Genomic DNA, 19,107 nt, shown 5'->3' on the forward strand with positions numbered 1-19,107 from the left:
TATAACAGGTGATTGATCTTGGAGGGGAAGCCATTTCAGCTAGTGAATACTATGGAAATGGGCGTGTGACTGAATTCAAATATGGAGCCAAACTTGGCAATGTGATTCGCAAGTGGAATGGAGAAAGGATGTCATACTTGAAGTGAGTGCTGCAAGTCTTTGCCTGTGCTGAACATGAACTGTGTAAGGAGTGTTGCTTATTGCTGTTTTGCCATGCAGGAACTGGGGAGAAGGATGGGGTTTCATGCCTTCTAGCCGAGCACTGGTGTTTGTAGACAACCATGATAACCAGAGAGGACACGGTGCTGGAGGAACCTCCATCCTTACTTTCTTTGATGCTCGGTAAGAAATTAATGTAGATATGAATCATCCATTAATCATATGTGTGTTTGTACTGATAGATACGCTCTAACGCTTGATTATTTTTTCTGTTTCTCATTTCTGCAGGCTGTACAAAATGGGAATTGGCTTTATGTTGGCACACCCCTATGGTGTCACACGTGTCATGTCCAGCTATCGATGGACAAGAAATTTTGTCAATGGAAAGGTATTGGTTTTATGGTTACTGATTTTATATATGTTAAACATTTGTTTACTTCTTCCACTCTGATTGAACCAACACCACTAAAATGAATGAAAAAAAATGCTGCTGCAGAATTGTGACTGTAGGGTGGATTCACTAAAGTAAATAGCATGAGCAATTTCCTGTTACTCGCACAATTAAATCAGCATGCCTTCATGTTAAGTCCCTGCACGTTACGCGTGCTAGTGGCAGCATAGCATACGTAAGTAAGCGATGGGCACTGCTTATAATAGCCGCGCGGTAGTGATGTATCGCTACCACGATACTTCACTAGCGTGGCCCCTACTATGTTAATTAACATATAGAGGCCGCACTAATGAAGTATCATGGTAGCGGTACATCACTACCGCGCGGCTATTATAAGCAGTGCCCAGCGCTTACTTACGTATGCTATGCTGCCACTAGCATGCGTAGCTTGCAGGGACTTAAAGGGGAACTTCAGCCTAAACAAAAATACTGTCATTAAGTGTCATTAGTTATTTTAATTAAAATAGATGGGCAATATAATCTCTTACCCACCCTCTTTTAAAAGAACAGGTAAGTGTTTGTGATTTCATGGGGCAGCCATCTTTTTAGTTGAAAGGAGGTGACAGGGAGCATGAGACACAGTTCCAACTGTCCTGTGTCCTGATCACCCCTCCCAGCTACGCACGCTATGCTTCAAATCTCAAAATCAAAAAAAAATAAAAAATTGCACCAAAACAGCAGAAGGAGAACAACAACATCAGAAATCCCATTATGCTTTGCACAGCTTCAAGGGAAAAATGCCCGGGCAGTTTTCTTCTGTGCAGCTAAAAATCAGGCTTCGGTAAAAAAAACTAAGTTCTGATGCTGTGAAACTGTTAAAGAAACACCAAGCCCTTTCAGTGCAGCTGAGTAGATTTTTAGTCTGGAGGTTCACTTTAACATTAAGGCACATTGATTTAATAGCATGAGTAACAGGAGATTGCTCATGCTATTTGCTTTAGTGAATCAACCCCAATGTACTGTATTCAGATGCAGCTCACTGCTCAGCTTCCAACAAAGCCTCAAAGAGACCTGCATGGAAAAGGATGTGTTTCCTATTGCTTTTAATTAACTTTAATACTTTTGTCTTTTTTCCAGGATGTAAATGACTGGATTGGACCACCAAGCAATTCCGATGGATCAACTAAGGCAGTTACTATCAATGCAGACTCTACCTGTGGCAATGAGTGGGTCTGTGAGCACAGATGGCGTCAGATCAAGTGAGTTTTAAAAAAAAAAAATTGATTGAAACCAGTCCTGAATTTCTCATAGGCATTAAAATATCTGCTCTAGCGGTAACAAGAAGTGGCCTGATAAGAATAATCAATGTGGCATATAAAGGGAGAAGGTGATTCTGACTTACTTCCTATCCTATTGGACTTACTTCCTATACCATTGTACAAACACATAAATCATTTTGAAGACTTTATTTGCTTGACTTTGTTAGTTTATTCAGGTAAAAACTCTACAATGTGTTTCATTGTCAAAATTATAACAAAGAACCACGGGTTAACATGAATAAAATAAGTATAAAGACAATGACAATAAAAAACGTGAAAGTAAATATAACAGTATGAATGAAAAGTGTTGTATGAAACTTAAATAATGCATTTTTATTAGCTAAGGACTTGTACATGAACATGTATTTTTATGACTCATTTTGTTTTTATGCATGACATATGCTTGTACAGTACCTTTTTTAACTTTTTTTTGTTTCCAGGAACATGGTGATCTTCCGTAACACAGTTGATGGCCAGGCACTTACTAATTGGTGGGACAATGGTGGAAACCAAATTGCCTTTGGACGTGGAAACAGGGGCTATATTGTGTTTAACAATGAGAGCTCGTAAGTTATCAAATATTACCTAATATAAGCTGTTAACAAAAACATGGGGCCATATGCTATTCCCCTTTTTGCCTGAGATTCCTCCTAGGTGATATTTTCACAACTTGTAAATAAAATGCCTTTTACACTCACAGCAAGCAAGAAAATACTCAAAATATTTTTGGTAGTACTTTCCCCCCCACTTTTTTGCTACATTTTCAATTGCTAAGTACTGAAAAGTTATTTTAAAGAGACGATAAAAAAAATTCTCCTAGGAGAAAACTCTGGAGAAAAAATGAATTGCATATGGGCCACGGGCCCACATGCAATTCACTTTTTCTCCTGAGACTTCTCTTAAGAGATAATTTCACAACTTCTTTTTAAAATGACTTTTCAGGATTTTGTAATGGAAAAAGTACCAAAAAGTAAGTGAAAAAGTTCTTCCAAAATTATTTTGAATATTTTCTTGCTTGTTGTTGGTTTAAAAGGCATTTTGTTGACAAGGTGGGGAAATATCCCCAAAAGGCTGACGGCCGAGGGGAAGAAAGAGTTACTGTGTCTGGCAGTCCTTGTGGAGATGGCCCGAAGCCTCCGTCCCAGTGGGAGCTGACAGAAGTAGCGGTGGCCCGGGTGAGAGGGATCATTAGCGATCCTCAGCGCCCTCGCTCTCAGCCTTCTCTTGTGTAGGAGGTCAAGTGCAGGGAGAGGTCTTCTAATGACCCTCTCCGCTGCCCTGATGACCCTATGAAGTGTGAGCCTGTGGCTGGTGGTGGTGCCGGAGCACCAGACCAGAATGGAAGAGCAGAGAATCGATTCAATGGTGGCGGAGTAGAAGCTGGTCAAGATCTCTGGGGCCATGCCAAACATCCTCAGCTGACGAAGGAGGTAGAGTCTCTGTTGGGCTTTCCTTTGGGTGGCGGTGATGTTGGGCCTCCAGCTGAGATCACTGGAGATGGTAGTGCCCAGGAGACAGGCGCAAGACACTCTGGCCACTTCCGTACCATCAATGTGAATTGGAGGTGGGGTGGGAGCGGATTTCCTGAAGTCAACGATTAGCTCAACAGTTTTTGCGGTGTTGAGCATTAGCTTGTACTCCTTGCACCAGTGGGAGATTCTCTCCACCTGCTGACAGTACTCCTGGATGTTGTCCTTCGTGACGAGACCAACAATGGTGGTGTCATCAGCGACGCTGTGTTCGTGGTCATAATTTGTGAGTGGATCTCACCCAGCCTGACAGATTGGGTCCTGTTGGTGAGAAAGTCTGTGATCCAGAGGCGCAGGCTTGGGTGCACACCAAGTGTGGCTAGTTCTTCTTGTAGGATGCGCGGACAGATCGTGTTAAACGCCGAGCTAAAGTCCAGGAGTAGTATTCTGGCGTACGTGTCTGGTCTGTCCAGATGGTCATAGATGAACTCTAGGCAGATGTTTATTGCATCGTCAGTGGACCTGTTTGCCCTATACGCGAACTGATGGGGGTCTAGAAAGGGCAGGGTGGAGATCTTGAGGTTGGAAAGGGCCGCTCGCTCCAGGGTTTTCATTATGATGGACGTAAGGGCTACCGGCCTAAAGTTGTACAGCTCAGAGGCTCCCTGCTTCTTAGGGACAGGTATGATGGTCGACCTCTTGAAGCATCTGGGGACTGTTCCTTCACTTAGCGATTTGGTGAAGATGGCGGAGAGAATGGGAGCTAGTTGCCTGGAGCAAGTTTTCAGGCAGGCTGGAGACACTCCGTCCGGTCCAGGGGCTTTCCTGGTGTTTAACCTTGCCAGGAGTTGCAGGACTTCAGCCTCGCTCACCACTAGAGAAGGAGGTGGGCTCATGATGTCCTCCTTGAGGCAGGGGGTGTATTGGGTGGACCTTCGGTTCTTCCTGCCTCTCAAACCTGCAGTAGAACTTGCCAAGTTTTTCAGCTAGTTCCAGACTGGGTGTTGCATGTTGGGGGGGGGGGAGGCTTGTAGTTGGTGGCAGCCCTGAGCCCCTTCCATACAGCTCGAGTGTTTCCCTGATTCCACCTGTTGCATGGGTAGCTTATTTTAGGTGATGGGCAGCTCAGAATTAGGAACGGGAACACCCCCAGGTGACAAAAATAATCACAACTGCAAAGATTGCAGTAAAAGTGCCTATAGGATTCCAGTACATTATCAGGACCCATCGGGTGTCTCAGCCCAGCCATACCTGAGATACCATCTTTGATGTTAACTCAATGTATTTCTTTTTCCTCTTAGGAACATGGATGCCACTCTGAATACTGGGTTGCCTGCTGGCACATACTGTGATGTCATCTCTGGACAGAAAGAAGGCACCCGTTGTACTGGTGCACAGATAACCGTGAGCAGCTCTGGCTCAGCCCGCTTCACCATCAGCAGCTCAGCTGAAGATCCATTTGTTGCTATCCATGTGAATGCCAAGTTATAATTGTTGCTGTCAGTGATGAGCAAGTAGTTCTCCTAATATGATATTAACAATATCAAAGTCTTTCACTGTTAGTTAATTCATCAGCTGCTAACTGACTGGCAACTTTGATAGGCTTGATTTCTTCTCTTCCTGGGTCAGTAGAAATTGTCAGGCTAGGAGAATGTTTGTTCATTGCTTGCTGGTCTCCTTCTTGCACCAATAAAGATTTTCAAATAGTCACACTTTGTTTTATTGTTTTTGGTTACAGTGACAGGACATCTACACCTCATTTACAGTGTGATAACCTGTCTGAATATAAATTATTTTCTCAAGATTCTCAGTTTACTTAATAGTAATATATATATATATATATATATATATATATATATATATATATATATATGAGGTGGGTAGCAGTTTCATGTTCAATACCTCAGGGAAGGCATGTGCACAACTGCAAAACCACTACCGCTGATTCTCTAAGTGCACCCAAAGGTCAGTGTGCACCTTCTCTACATAGAACACTGTCTCTTCTTTACATAGAACACTGTGTTCTCAAAGTCCAGTGTTCTCTGCATAAGGCACTGTGCACCCAAAGTTAAGTGTTCTCTGTAGAGGGCACTGTGTTCTCAAAGTCCAGTGTTCTCCGTATAGGGCTCTGTGCACTCAAAGTCCAGTGTTCTCTGCATAGGGCACTGTGCACCAAAAGTCCATTGTTCTCTGGAGAGGGCATTGTGTTCTTAGAGTCCAGTGTTCTCTGCATAAGGCACTGTGCTCCCAAAGTCCAGTGTTCTCTACATAGGGGACTATGTACCCAAAGTGCAATGATCTCTGCATGCGGTCTGTGCGCCCAAAGTCCAGTGTTCTCTGCATCGGGCACTGTGTTCCCAAAGTCCAGTGTTTTCTCCATAAGACACTCTGCACAAAAAGTCCAGTGTCTCTACACATGGCGTAGTGTACCCAAAGTCAGGTGTTCTCTGCACAGGGCACAGTGTACGCAAAGACAGGTGTTCTGTACACAGAGCACAGCGCTTCTATAGTCCAGTGTTCTCTGCACAGGGCGCAGTGTACACACAGACTAGTGTTCTGTACACAGAGCACAGTGCTTTTATAGTCCAGTGTTCTCTGCACAGGGCGCAGTGTACCCAAAGACAGGTGTTCTGTACACAGTGCACAGTGCTTCTATAGTCCAGTGTTCTCTGCACAGGGCGCAGTGTACCCAAAGACAGGTGTTCTGTACATACTGTAGAGCACAGTGCTTCTGTAGTCCAGTGTTCTCTGCACAGGGCGCAGTGTACCCACAGACTAGTGTTCTGTACACAGAGAACAGTGCTTCTGTAGTCCAGTGTTCTCTGCACAGGGCGCAGTGTACCCACAGACAGGTGTTCTCTGCATGGGGCACTGTGTACCCAAAGCTAGGAGTTTTCTATACAGGGAACAGTGCACCCAGAGTCCAGTGTTCTCTGCACAGGGGACTGGGTACCCAAAGTCAGGAATTCCACCTGCTTGCTGTATACAGAGCACAGTACACCCAGGGTCCAGTGCTCTCGGCATAGGGCACAGTGTGCCAAAAGTCATGTGTACTCTATACAGGGCACAGTGCACCCAGAGTCCAGTCCAGTGTTCTTTAAATAGGGCACACTGCATCCACAGTTCAGTCTAGTGTTCTCTGCACATGGCACTGTTCACCCAATGTCCAGTGTTCTGTGCACAGAGCACCCAAGGTCCAGTGTCCTCTGCACAGGGCACAGTGCACCCAGAGTCCAGTGTTCACTGCATAGGGCACTGTGCACCCAAAATCAAGTGTTCTCTATACAGGGTGCAGTGCACCCAAAGTCTGGTGTTCTCTGCATAGGGCACAGTGCACCTAAGGTATGCTGTTCTCTGCACTGGTCACTGTTCACCCAAGGTCAAATGTTCTCTGCATAATGCACCCAAGGTCCGGTGTTCTCTGCACAGGGCACCCAAGGGATGGTGTTCTCTGCACAGGGCACTGTTTACCCAAGGTCCATTGTTCTCTGCACAATTCACCATAGGTCCGGTCTTCTCTGCACAGGGCACAGTGCGCCCAGAGTCTAGTCCAGTGTTCTCTGCACAGGGCACTGTTCACCTAAGGTCCGCTTTAATCATTACAAGCGACACCAATAGTGCATGTGTATGTATCCTATGGGGAAGATAGGATTAGGCATTAGGAAGGGGTTAACATTAAGACTGTAGATTAGGGTTAAGGTATGGGCCACCATGAAGGGGAAGATTAGTCAATCGTTAGGAATTAAAAAAACGTTAACATTGAGGTTATAGTTATGTCAGAAAAGCATTCTTGTTAGGAGAGGAGATTCAGGATGAACATTAACAAGTAGCAACATTTAATCTGATAAAGTTTCTCATAGTTCTGTCCATATAATTTTGCTGCCTAAAATAAAGATAACACAATTTTATCTACAGCAAGAGTTCCAAAAATGCCAGGCTCTGATCACATCATAGAAACATCCATATAGAAGCACACTCTACAACACCAACAGGAGTGCACCCTGTGTAGACTTTGATTAGTAAACAAACCAAACAAGCCTTGTTAATTCTTCACCAGAGCAATGTACTGTATTTCTCAGAAGTTTCACTCTGGTCAAAAAGTGGGTGTGTGTTGTGCTGGAACATATTGAGAAATTCTCTGTATAAAAAGACGATACGCACGCAAGAATGCAATGAGACAACTAGACTGTACGAGATGGAGATGCTGCTCATCCTCGCAGTAATAGGAGTCTGTACTGCGCAGTTCAGTCCTAACCTTGGTTTCGGGAAGACATCTATTGTTCACTTGTTTGAATGGCGGTGGGAGGACATTGCTGCAGAATGTGAGAGGTATCTTGCACCAAATGGATTCGGAGGTGTTCAGGTAACAGTAACCGCTAAAGCTTTAACTATGGGCACTGCTCTATGTACTTGGTATTGAAAGCATTAACACACATGTGTCGTTATGCATGCTGAAATAGTGTTACACTTCCTGTATGTGTATTATCTGCAAACTCACACACTTATGGTTTTATATTTAAAGTGGACCTGAACTCTTGCACAGGACAGAAGAAAAACATAGAGAAATGCACCCTCTATGTATTTTGAGAGTTTAGCCTGTCCAATCCCCCCAATATGATCTCTCAACTGTGTCAGCTGGCTGCCTCAGCAGAGCAGGTAATTTTAAACACAAGATGTTAACCCTGTGTCTGCTTCCATGAAAGCAGGAAGTGGACACTGCAGATTTATTGCAGGATTTGTAGCAGCTGTAATAAAAATGTTTTTCTAATGGATATTATGCTGTTTCTTATCTTTTAGAGCAGAGAGGAAGCTCTGAGTTCAGGTCCGCTTTAAAAATGAACTCTAAAAAGCAGTCTGGGTGTGTTTTGTGCTCTAGATGTGCAGTAAGAAGTTGCTTAAAACTTGTCATACACAGGTTAAGTGGTGTACATTTGAAAAGTGTCCTGTGGTAATTTAGGTGCAGGAATTGCAGCAAGTAGAATATTAGTAAATTACTGATATTATACCAGGGGCGTTGCTAGCCCCAAAGATTAGTGGCACTTGCCATGGATCTATTCTGGGGTCCCCCAGGATGTCCCCTAGGCAGAGTCAGAGCGGTGGAGTCCCTATGGTAGCATGTTGGGAGCTGTGGTGTCTCAATGGTGGGCATGCTGGGAACTGTGATGCATGAATGGGGGGGTATTGCTGGGTGCTGTGGTGCCTCTATGAGGTGCCAGCTGGATGCTGTGATGCTTTTATGGGGGTATGCAGGGAGCTGTGGTTATTCTATGGGGCATGCTGGTAGTTGTGGTGTCTTAAAGGTCAGGAAATGCTGGGGTGGACTGCTAGACACCCTGACAGCAGGCCAGCCTGCCCAGCAGAAAGCCAGAGCATCCAGCACAAAAGCCAAGTAACTCTGCCTAGTTATGTTTAAGTGGAACTGCTTATTTTTGTGAGGTGTTGCATTTATTTATTTATTTGATTTATTAATGGAGAGGCTTCATCCAACATCTTGCTGGGCAGGCCTACTTAGACCGTTATGTTCATGTAAATTTGGCTCCACCCGTGACCACACCCACATTCTGATGCGTGGCCACACCCATTTTTCATCTGGCGTGCTCGAAAGTGCCCCGGATCTCTTTGGATCCTAGCAATGCCCCTGTATTCTACTATGAACCACTAGGTCATTTATATTGATATTTTACCATGGACTAACATAACCTTATTCTCACATGAGCCCTCCATCTACTGATGCCTAGCCCTGACGACCAGCTTCCTTCTCTCCCTCCACAAGGCTCACTGAACTGTACACAACCCTCTCCATCTTCCCCCTCCCCCCATGTAACATGCAGAGCCGAGAGTCAGAAGGAGATGGCCTATACGGCACGCAGCTACAATGCAGAGCATGAGGAGGGCCTGTCTGGTTACTGGAATTAGGTAAAGAATGAAATTCTGCTGCAGGTAATCTGCAAATCAAAGCACAATATTGCAAAACATAAAACACCTGAATAGCACATGACCACATTATATACAGTATTACATAAGATATTGCTAATTTATTAACTATATTTATCTTTTTGCTAGTGTAAAAAGAGTAAGTATTTGCATCAAGCGTTCGTTCATCCTTTCAGAAAATAATCCATATCTCTGTTTTCTAATCTTGTTTTTCAGGTTTCACCTCCTAATGAAAATAAAATCATCACAAATCCTAGCAGACCGTGGTGGGAAAGATATCAACCAATCAGCTATAAGATCTGTTCCCGCTCCGGGGATGAGCAGCAGTTCAGAGACATGGTCACCAGGTGCAACAATGTTGGGGTAGAAATATATGTTTTATTACTTTTTTTACTCTGTCATTTTCTTGAAAGGGACAACCTACATGAGACTTATCGTTTAAGTCTCTCTTTAAGTACAAGGTGTAGGCCCTTATTCAATTCACTTTTTTCCTAACTTTTCTCCTTGGAGATTAGATTTTCATCTTCTTAACTTTCCAGAACTGGGAAATTGAAAAAGTACTAAAAAGTAGGTGAACATGTACTGCCAACTTTAATCGGAGTATTTTCTTGCTTATTGGGTGTTTAAAAGCCATTTTATTTATAAGGTGGGAAAATATCACCAAGGAGAAAAAGTGACTTGAATAAAGGCCATGGTGCCAAATGTGGAGTGGAGCATGGATAACACTTTACACTTAAAGTGTACCTGTAGCAGAAAAAAGTACCCCAAGGGAGTACTTATCCTTGGGGGGGGGGGAGCAGATGAATCCTAAAGAGGCTTTCCCTGTCCTCCTCCGCAGGCCCGTTCCGGCGCTGGGATCCTCAAAAAAGAGCTTGTTGACAGCTCATGCAGATGCACTAGCACTGTCTTGCTTGGCTTTCTTTGTAAAACGCAGTCCAGAGAAATAGCTGTGCAACATCGGGTCCATGCACCTGCGCATAAGTGTGGACCCGAGGTTGCTCAGCTATTTATGCGATGCTAGTGCGCATGCGCAGGGAGACCACACTTTGGAGGACCCAGTGCTGAAATGGGCTGACGTATGGAGATGCGGAAAACCTCTTTAGGATGCAAAGGCTTCCCTCTCCTGAGGTAAGTATCCTTATATTTCACAGGTTTACTTTAAGCATTCTCCAGAGGTTTAGGATGAGTATCTCTACTTTATTTTAAACATTCTATTAATTGAGGTGATAAATTGTAACATTCAGAATTATGTAGGGTACAGCCTTTTGACATAATGTATAATGCTGGCTAGATAAGGCAGTTTAAACTAGTGTGGAAAATCCTTAGGACCTTTTTTAGATTTTTAGTATTGTTTGTGATCCCACTGGAGATCAAAATGGAGAATTTCCATCACTTTCTGCCCTGTCGGGAAGTTGTTACATCTCCCCATCAGTGACAAAGATAACAGTAAGAATGAATTGGAACCCCTGCCAAGTTTTATATTGTCTGCCTTTTCTTGTCTCTGAGATGGAGAGTGTTAGTACTATAGAGGTCCATGTAAGATAGACATGAAAGTTAGGAAGGGTTAATAAGTAGGTAATAATTCCAGCTTGGATGAAAATTTATTGCAAGGAATTGGGCCCATCAAATACACTTCCTGTTGATTTGAATTGGCCCAATTCCAAGCTGAATTACAATTTGCATTATTAGCTTCTTATTGACAATCTCTAGTGAGATCTAGTAAATGCAAGTAAATGTCCACCATAAAAACACAAACAGGACAAGTCCCCCCCCAAAAATGTATCCCCTTCCCACACTTTCCAAACTAAAAATATTTTCGTGGTGAATGATTCTGTAATGGGAAAAAAGGGTCAAGCGTATCCCTCCATTAAAGAGACACTGAAGCAAAAAAAAAATTATGATATAATGAATTGGTTGTGTAGTACGAATAATTACTAGAACATTAGTAGCAAAAAGAATATTCTCGTATTTTTATTTTCAGTTATACAGCTTATTTTTATAACATTGCATCATTCTCTAATATTTGCAGTTTACACACTACTCAGCATTCTAAATGTTTTTTACAGAACAGGCAGTGAACTTTTGACCTGTCTTCAGAACACAGAGCTCTCTACAACTTTGAGGCCTCTTGCACACTGCAAGCGATTCAGATTCCGATTCCGCTTTTTAATCGGTTTTTACATCCGATTCCGATTTGCAGTTTGCTCCCTGCACACTGCAAATCTGAATCTGAATCGGATGTAAAAACTGATTAAAAAGCGGAATCGGAATCGGAAATGCATGCAGTGTGCAAGAGGCCTGAAAGCCGCTGAGCTCAATGGCAATTTGCATAGATAACAACTGGAGTTTCTTAACGCTTCCTGTACTGGAAACAAATATTAGACTTATGTCTCTGCTCCTAATGTTTTATTTATTAGCTGTACTACACATACAAATCATTATATCATAATTTTTTTGCTTCAGTGTCTCTTTAAAATGCATTAAATATAAACAGGTGTTAGTTTCAGAGGGATCATATGACATTTTGACTATTTGTAGTTAACATCACAGCCAGATTTCTGGAAAGGCCACAAAGGCCCGGACCTTGGGTGGCTGCAGCCCAAGGGGCCACCTGGATGGGAAATAGGTGTTGCTACACATAAAAGAGAAGGTTGCAAATGGGGAGCAACACATGAAAAAGGGGAAATGATGCCCAAGGGCGTTGTATGTGATAGAAAGGATGCTTCACATGGAAGAGGGGGCCACACATGGAATGAGAGGGGTGCTGTTGCGCATGGAAGGGGAGCCAAACATACTTGGCCTAGTGTCAGAAAAAGTATAAATCCAGCCTTGGTCAACATAATTTCTGTTAAAAGGAAAATAGTTGGAAATCTTTTCTGAGACCTTTTAAGGATTTTTACCATGTCATATATGGCTTTGCAATGAGTCTGTAAAACATAGTGTTGGTGTTTGAAGTTGGGATATTGAAATCGGAATCCTGGATTATCCTGAACACCAGCGTAGTATGGATACAGAGGCGCCAAAGGATAAAAGTATCTAAAAAGTTTAAAACATGAGGAGGCAGTGGTGGACTTACCTCCTCCAAGCAGACACAAAAATTGCCAATGTGTTTGTCAAGTAGAGCAAATTTATTTACATAGTCCAGAGGACAATGCAGCGCGTTTCGCAGGTTTGATCCTGCTTCATCAGCCAATAACAATAGAGTAATAGCATATGTGGTTAGTAGAAGAGCCAGGCACCTCTTAGAGGTGCATGCCTCTTCACAGCGAACCAGAACTCATTGGAGTCGGTAATTTGCTTATTTCAGAAGTGTTGCACTTGGAGAAATCTCGGAGCTAACTCCAACTTGAATTATTGCAAATACTTTCTGTTTTAAGAAAGCACATTTTTTTTCCTACATAGCATTTTAGCATTTTGCTCCATTGAAGCCCCTTACACACTCCAATGAGTTCTGGTTCACCATGAGCTTGCTGGGTAGTCAGAAGAGAGATTTCTCAGGCAAAAGTAGTGCTTTTAACAATTCATGGCGATTTGTAATCATCACAGTGGTGTAGACCTGCAGAGTGAGCCTCCTATACAAAATCCCAGGAAATGGAGCCTGCTTTCTTTTGTTGTCCCCAGGCATAATTCATAATATCACTTGACTCTGTTCACTTTGCTCATACTGGCTGACTCCTGCCTCAAACTGGCTGCCCCCCTTGAGATTATGTCAGTATATAGCCCTAATGACCAATTAAGCTGTGTGGGAGTGGAGCCAGAAGTAACAGAGGGGGTTAATTAGGTGTAGGTTGATTAGATATCATCAGAATGGAAAAAAAAAGAAATGTACAAAAGGTAGTGAGTATGCAGCTAACACACAGATTCATGTATAGATGTAGACACACACTGAGATTATGAAAGGTTATGACCCTACCAGTTCAAAGCAGTGTGCATACTAACAGACACTGAGAGCAAGTAAGACTTAGGGCCCATTTCCACTACACGGGTTTCTATGCGGAAACTGCAGCACATCGCAACGCAAAGAAACTGCAACCAATTAACGTCAATGGAGTAGTTTCCATTGACGCAAACTGACTTATGCAATCAGGCACGGTGCGACGCGGGGGAATTTATGGATAGTATGCTGCATCCAATTCCCTATAGCTGCCGACGGGAAGCCGCATGACACTGCAACCGGTCGTACGGACAACAACCAGAAGTACCTGCCGGGGGATGCGAGGCGATGTAGCGATTGCCTCACATCCACAACTCTAGTGGAAACGGGCCATTAATCTTGGAGTGTTAAAGGCAATTTATGTAGGTGTGCATGCATCAAGATCCTGGGAGCCTGGAAGGCTTGGATTGGAGCTCAGAGAGATAAGATGCCCATACACCTGTCGATCTGCTACCAGATCGACCATCAGATGGATCCCTTTCTGATTGAATCTCCTGAGAAAGTGATCTATTGCTTGCCCACACACTACAGACAGATCTCCAATAGATTTTAGCCTGAATTCTATTGGAAATGGTCCTAGTGCCACTTGCCTGACTGCCCCCCCAAGTTTGTGTCCCCACCCCCTGTGTGCCGAGGGTTGAAAGCTTACCTGTCAAGCCTCCTCCTGTGCCCAGAGCTTCTATGAGGGCCTGTACCATGTGACACAGCGCATGTAGTGAAGTCACTGCAAGCGCTGGTGTCATGTGATACTGGCGCTTGCAGTGACAGCAGACACAGTTTACTTTGCTTGATTAATTTAATTTGAGATCTGCATACCAGCTGTCTGTTAAAGTTTTATTTTGAAGTGGACCTGAACTCAGAACTTCCTCTGTGCTCTAAAATATAACCAACATCATAATAACCTTTAAAGAAAAACATTTCTTTGTTACAGCATAGAGGACTCCTGCAATAAATCTGCAGAGTGTCTACTTCCTGATTTGATGGAAGCAGACAAAGCATTAACATCCTGTGTTTACATATTAGCTGTGTCTGCCAAGGAATGACGACTTTCTCTGCTGACATAGTTGAGAGATCAAATTACACTTGTGATTACTTGAAGATGAGGGGGAATTAGACAGGCTCTTCTATCCAAAAACACACAGGGCGCATTCTCTCTATTTTCCTTGTGTCCTGTGCAAGAGTTCAAGTCCACTTTAACATATTTACTTTAGTGGACTTCACAAAAAGTTTGAAGAGCACTAGAAACCTTGACTTAGAATAATTTTTTCTATCTTCAAATATGGAGGCCAACAATTTGAAAACACATAGGGCTTGAATCACTAAGCTAAGCTTAGTGAATCAAGCCCTGGCTGCCTGTCTCTTGACAGTCAGGCTATTGGGCCAATCAAAGTCTAGGAATATCATACTTTGAAGCTACTGAACCTGCCAGGCTCTGGGCAGGTTCAGTGGAGCACTTCTTAAGTGTAATGAAGCTCTCTTTAAACTATCTGAGCCCAGTGTATTTTAACTGTGCAGACTACGGCTTCACAGCGTGCGCAGGGGATTATAACACTCTCTGTTGACATTAAGCTGCACTGCTGTGGCAGCGCAGCTTAGTGAATCAAGCCCCATAGTTTTTAAATACTGCCTTGAAGTTACAACATTTAACTCCAATTGGTAACTGTTTTGTAGGTTCATATTTACGTTGATGCTGTCATAAACCATATGTGTGGAGAAGGACTTGGGAAAGGGAATTTATCAACTTGCGGCAGTTCATATGATACAGACGAGAAATCATTTCCAGCAGTACCCTATTCTTATCTGGATTTTAATGACAAAAAGTGTACAACTCAAAGTGGCAACATCGAAAACTACAGTGATGCCCATCAGGTAAAGTATAAAACTTTAAATAATTTTATGAGTAGAGCTGAGGTGGTCCTCAAGCTAATCCAGAACCTTGATTTGCCACAAAGCAAAGTGATTAACTTGTGAACTTGCAAGTGTTCCTTAGAGCTCCTTAACAGGAGATAAATGCTCTTCAATTTGCAAAGTAAGGTGCTTAAATCTAAAAAAGAGGTGCGCTGCTGTGGTGGCTTACAGATGTCACCAAAAAAAACAGACATATGTTCGGCCTATCTGGACAAGCTTCCTCGTCCAGATAGGCACTGCTGCTTTGCCTGCGTGGTGTGCGCGATCGGGCGCGCGCCCGCCCACGCACCCGCCGCTAGCCCCCCGATCAGTGAATGGGAATATAATTCCCATTCACCGATCTAACTTCCCCGCAGAAATACAGACGCTTTCCATCCAGTAGTGATGGGTCGTTGCTGCAAACTACAAGAGCCGGTTCTCAGTTTCAAAAGAGCCGATGCCTCAGCCGCCCCACACAGCTCTGCTTTGGTCTGTAATAAAGGGCGCTGAGGCATGCTGGGAGATGTAGTCCTCCTCTTGCAGCTTGTAGGAGTGTATGGGGCGGAGCAGAGCAGTAGCAGGAGGGATTGCACCAGTCAGAGAAGCAGTCTGGAGTTGTCATGGAGACGGCGGCGGGGCTTTTACTCCGATTCTGAGTGGTGTCAAATGACATTTAATGAAGAGACGATTCAGAGCCATAAGAGCCGGCTCTTTACTGGCAGCCGATTCAGAAGAGCCGATTCTCTGAGAAGAGCCGGAATTCCCATCACTACTATCCAGAGAGCGCGGTATTTCTGCCCCCAGGAAACAACTTCTCTTCTTTTTAGTTCCTGGATGCGACATCGTTCGCATCCAGGACTTTTTTCACGGTGGCCATCTTGTGGCCAAATAGTAAACTGCACCCACACACAGTTTTAATTAAACAATTACTTTATCTTACACTTAAAATTAGCAATTTCCCTCCCACACCAAAAATTACCCACATACACTTTTTATTAAATTTTTTTTTAAAAAAATACAATAAAAAAACAAACAAAAACATCATAAATAGTTACCCAAGGGTCTGAACTTTTTAAATATGCATGTCAAGAAAGTATGTTATTATATTATTTAAAATTATAAGCTTATAAATAGTGATGGACGCAAATTGAAAAAATGCACCTTTATTTCTAAATGAAATATCGGCACCATAAATTGTGATAGGGACATCGTTTAAACGGTGTAATAACCGGGACAGATGGGCAAATAAAATACATGAGTTTTAATTACGGTAGCGTATATTAATTTCAAACTATAATGGCCAAACACTGAGAAATAATGATTTTTTTTTTATTTATTTCTTAATCTTCCTGTTAAAATGGATTTAGAAAAAAATAATTCTTAGCAAAATGTACTACCCAAAGAAAGCCCAATTAGTGGCGGAAAAAACAAGATATAGATCAATTAATTGTGATAAGTAGCAATAAAGTTATAGGCAAATAAATGGGAGGTGAACGTTGCTCGGATGCATGAGATTTTCGGCACTGCGGCGCTGAACCGGTTAAATAAAGGCTACAACAACACCTCTTTTTGCATTTTATTAGCATCCTTTACATGTTCATTGCCTGCATTCAACCCCTCCTTCCATATTACCCAGTCAGCATTCACCCCCTATGCTGGACTGCCCATGTGCCCCTATTTATGGACAGCCTATAATATGTGCCCACCATTACTATACAAACTCTTGTGTGCCTCTAGAATATGTAAACGAATATATATGTTGCCCTCCAATACTGTAATAGGTCTCCAAAATGACAATTACAGGAACGATGTTTGTTACAATAACATTATAGTCACAACAAGTGCTTTCATTCTTCCATAATGCCCCCACTCCATCATAATAACAGTTGCTGACATAAATGCCACCCCCTCCCGTGCCCCCGGACATAAACAAGTGCTACTACCTTGTTCTTCATACATAGCGAGTGATGCATCTATCCCAGGCATGGGCAAATGGCCATCCAGCTGTTGAGGAACTACAAGTTCCAAAATGCATTGCAGGAGTCTGACAGCCACAGTCATGACTCATAAAGGCAAATGCATTGTGGGATTTGTAGTTCCTTAACACCTAGAGGGCCAAGTTTGCCCATGCCTGGTCTATCCAATAAAGGCGCCTGGAAATGTGGGCACCCAATAATGCCGATATTAAAATGTTGGTATTAAATACCGATATATACTATGTCCACACTTGTTTTATGACTGTTGCAAGATGGGCCCCCAGGCTGTGAGGGTAACCAGGGGGTAGGCAAGAGACAGGGTGTGAATATTGGGGGGCCCCATCAAAGGTTTGCTGGGGCTCCATGATTTGTAGTTAAGTCCCTGCTAGTGCCCCACCACCCACCTCTGCACCGATGTGACACAAGCACATGCCGCTGTTGGTAACTGTACAACTGATTGGTTAAGCTTGATTTTGCTGGACTGACACTACAACAAGGGCTCGTTCACACTAGAGGCGTTTTCGGCCTTTTTTCAAAATCGCCCCTAAAACTCTTGTGCAATGAATGTCTATGAGAAGGTTCATATCAGCGCGGTTCGTGCGCTGTGCGTTAGGCTGCCTGGACCATTTTTTGGGGTGTTTTTGCTATAATGGAAGGTATAGGAAGAGCGCTAAATGCTCACAAAACCGCTTTAAATGGCGATTGCATTTGCATTTTAATTGAGAATTTATTTTCTGGGGCAAAGAGTTCACTTCCTGACTTGCACCAGAGAGTGAATTAAAAAAATGCTCGGGAAAAGCGCTTAGAAAAACGATTTTCACAAAAATGGAATGCCCACCTAAGCGGCGGGAATTGAAAAAAAAATTGCTACAAAAAACCCCAACGCGAAAGCTAATGCGAGCGGAACGCAATGTGAACAAGCCCTTAACGATTGTTTTGCATTGGATGGAGCACACATTCTGCTTCTGTGCATTGCATGTTTTGCCTTCTTTCTAGCATGGGCAAACTTGGCCCTCCAGCTGTTGAGGAACTACAAGTCCCACAATGCGTTTCAGGAGTCTGACAGCCACAGTCATGACTCATAAAGGCAAATGCATTGTGGGATTTGTAGTTCCTTAACAGCTGGAGGGCCAAGTTTGCCCAGGCCTGTTCTAGCATTTCAGCAAAGAGAGCAGAGACAGAGCCTATACATGGTGAGATTGCTTCCAAGCTTTATCTCATTCACCTTTAAACATAGTGAGTGCCGCAATGACCACACTTTATCTTATGTGCTGAGCAACAAATAATACAATGCTGTGTAACCTGTTACAACACAAATATGTAATAACAAAAACATTATAGTATATTTTGTACATTAAACCCTATTAAACTCTTGTTCAAATAAAGGTGAGAGACTGCCGGCTGGTGAGCCTTATGGACTTGGCACTGGAAAAAGAGTATGTCCGTGGGAAAATTGCAGATTATTTGAATGAACTGATAGATATTGGAGTAGCTGGCTTCAGAATAGATGCAGCTAAGCACATGTGGCCTGGAGACCTACTTGCGATTATCCGCAAATTGAACAACCTCAACACTAGCTGGTTTCCAAATGGGACACGGCCTTTGATTTTTCAAGAAGTAAGTTTGCAACAATTTATGCTGTTTCTCCTAACTGCCATTTGCTATCCTTTACTATCCTTATTACAGGACAATTTACGTTAGAGAGATATGGAAGCTGCTATATTTTTTGCCTGGCAGTCCTTCTGATCTTTCTGCTCAGTAGTGTCTTAATCACACCGATGAAACAATCATGCAGCTAATCTTGTCAGAAGAGGAATAGCACTGACAAACAGACAGACAGCAAGAAGCCAACCAGACAAAAGAGCACAATGCACTTTGTTCATTGTTCATCATTTAGATCACTAAATTACATTATAAGTCAGTTGTACTTATGATAAATTCTTGGCTTGGATGTGTTTCCAAGGTTTACAAGGTTTTAGTGCTGCAATGCTGGCCACAAAGATTTAATCTGCCACCAGAAAAGAGAGAGGGGGGCCAG

At 43.0% G+C, this 19,107-nt stretch overlaps 2 protein-coding genes across 3 annotated transcripts in view; both read left to right on the plus strand.

The window, feature by feature from the left end:
- The window catches only part of LOC137521151 (pancreatic alpha-amylase-like), a 37,945-nt gene extending 32,897 nt beyond the window's left edge, over nt 1-5,048 (plus strand). For both annotated transcript variants that reach the window (XM_068240028.1, XM_068240029.1), the window contains exons 5-10: nt 9-142; nt 220-342; nt 448-547; nt 1,688-1,809; nt 2,310-2,435; nt 4,640-5,048. In XM_068240028.1, the coding sequence (XP_068096129.1) occupies nt 9-142; nt 220-342; nt 448-547; nt 1,688-1,809; nt 2,310-2,435; nt 4,640-4,829 (795 nt within the window). In that variant the 3' untranslated portion in view covers nt 4,830-5,048. The remainder of the gene's footprint in view (nt 1-8; nt 143-219; nt 343-447; nt 548-1,687; nt 1,810-2,309; nt 2,436-4,639) is intronic.
- Nucleotides 5,049-7,476: 2,428 nt separating this feature from the next.
- Nucleotides 7,477-19,107, plus strand: part of LOC137521152 (pancreatic alpha-amylase-like) — a 49,132-nt gene continuing 37,501 nt past the window's right edge. Inside the window, exons 1-4 of the mRNA XM_068240031.1 lie at nt 7,477-7,701; nt 9,489-9,635; nt 14,878-15,075; nt 18,456-18,686. Coding sequence (XP_068096132.1) covers nt 7,534-7,701; nt 9,489-9,635; nt 14,878-15,075; nt 18,456-18,686 — 744 coding nt within the window. The 5' untranslated portion in view covers nt 7,477-7,533. The remainder of the gene's footprint in view (nt 7,702-9,488; nt 9,636-14,877; nt 15,076-18,455; nt 18,687-19,107) is intronic.

Source organism: Hyperolius riggenbachi, chromosome 6 (genome assembly GCF_040937935.1).
Source record: "Hyperolius riggenbachi isolate aHypRig1 chromosome 6, aHypRig1.pri, whole genome shotgun sequence".
Taxonomy (NCBI): Eukaryota; Metazoa; Chordata; class Amphibia; order Anura; family Hyperoliidae; genus Hyperolius; species Hyperolius riggenbachi.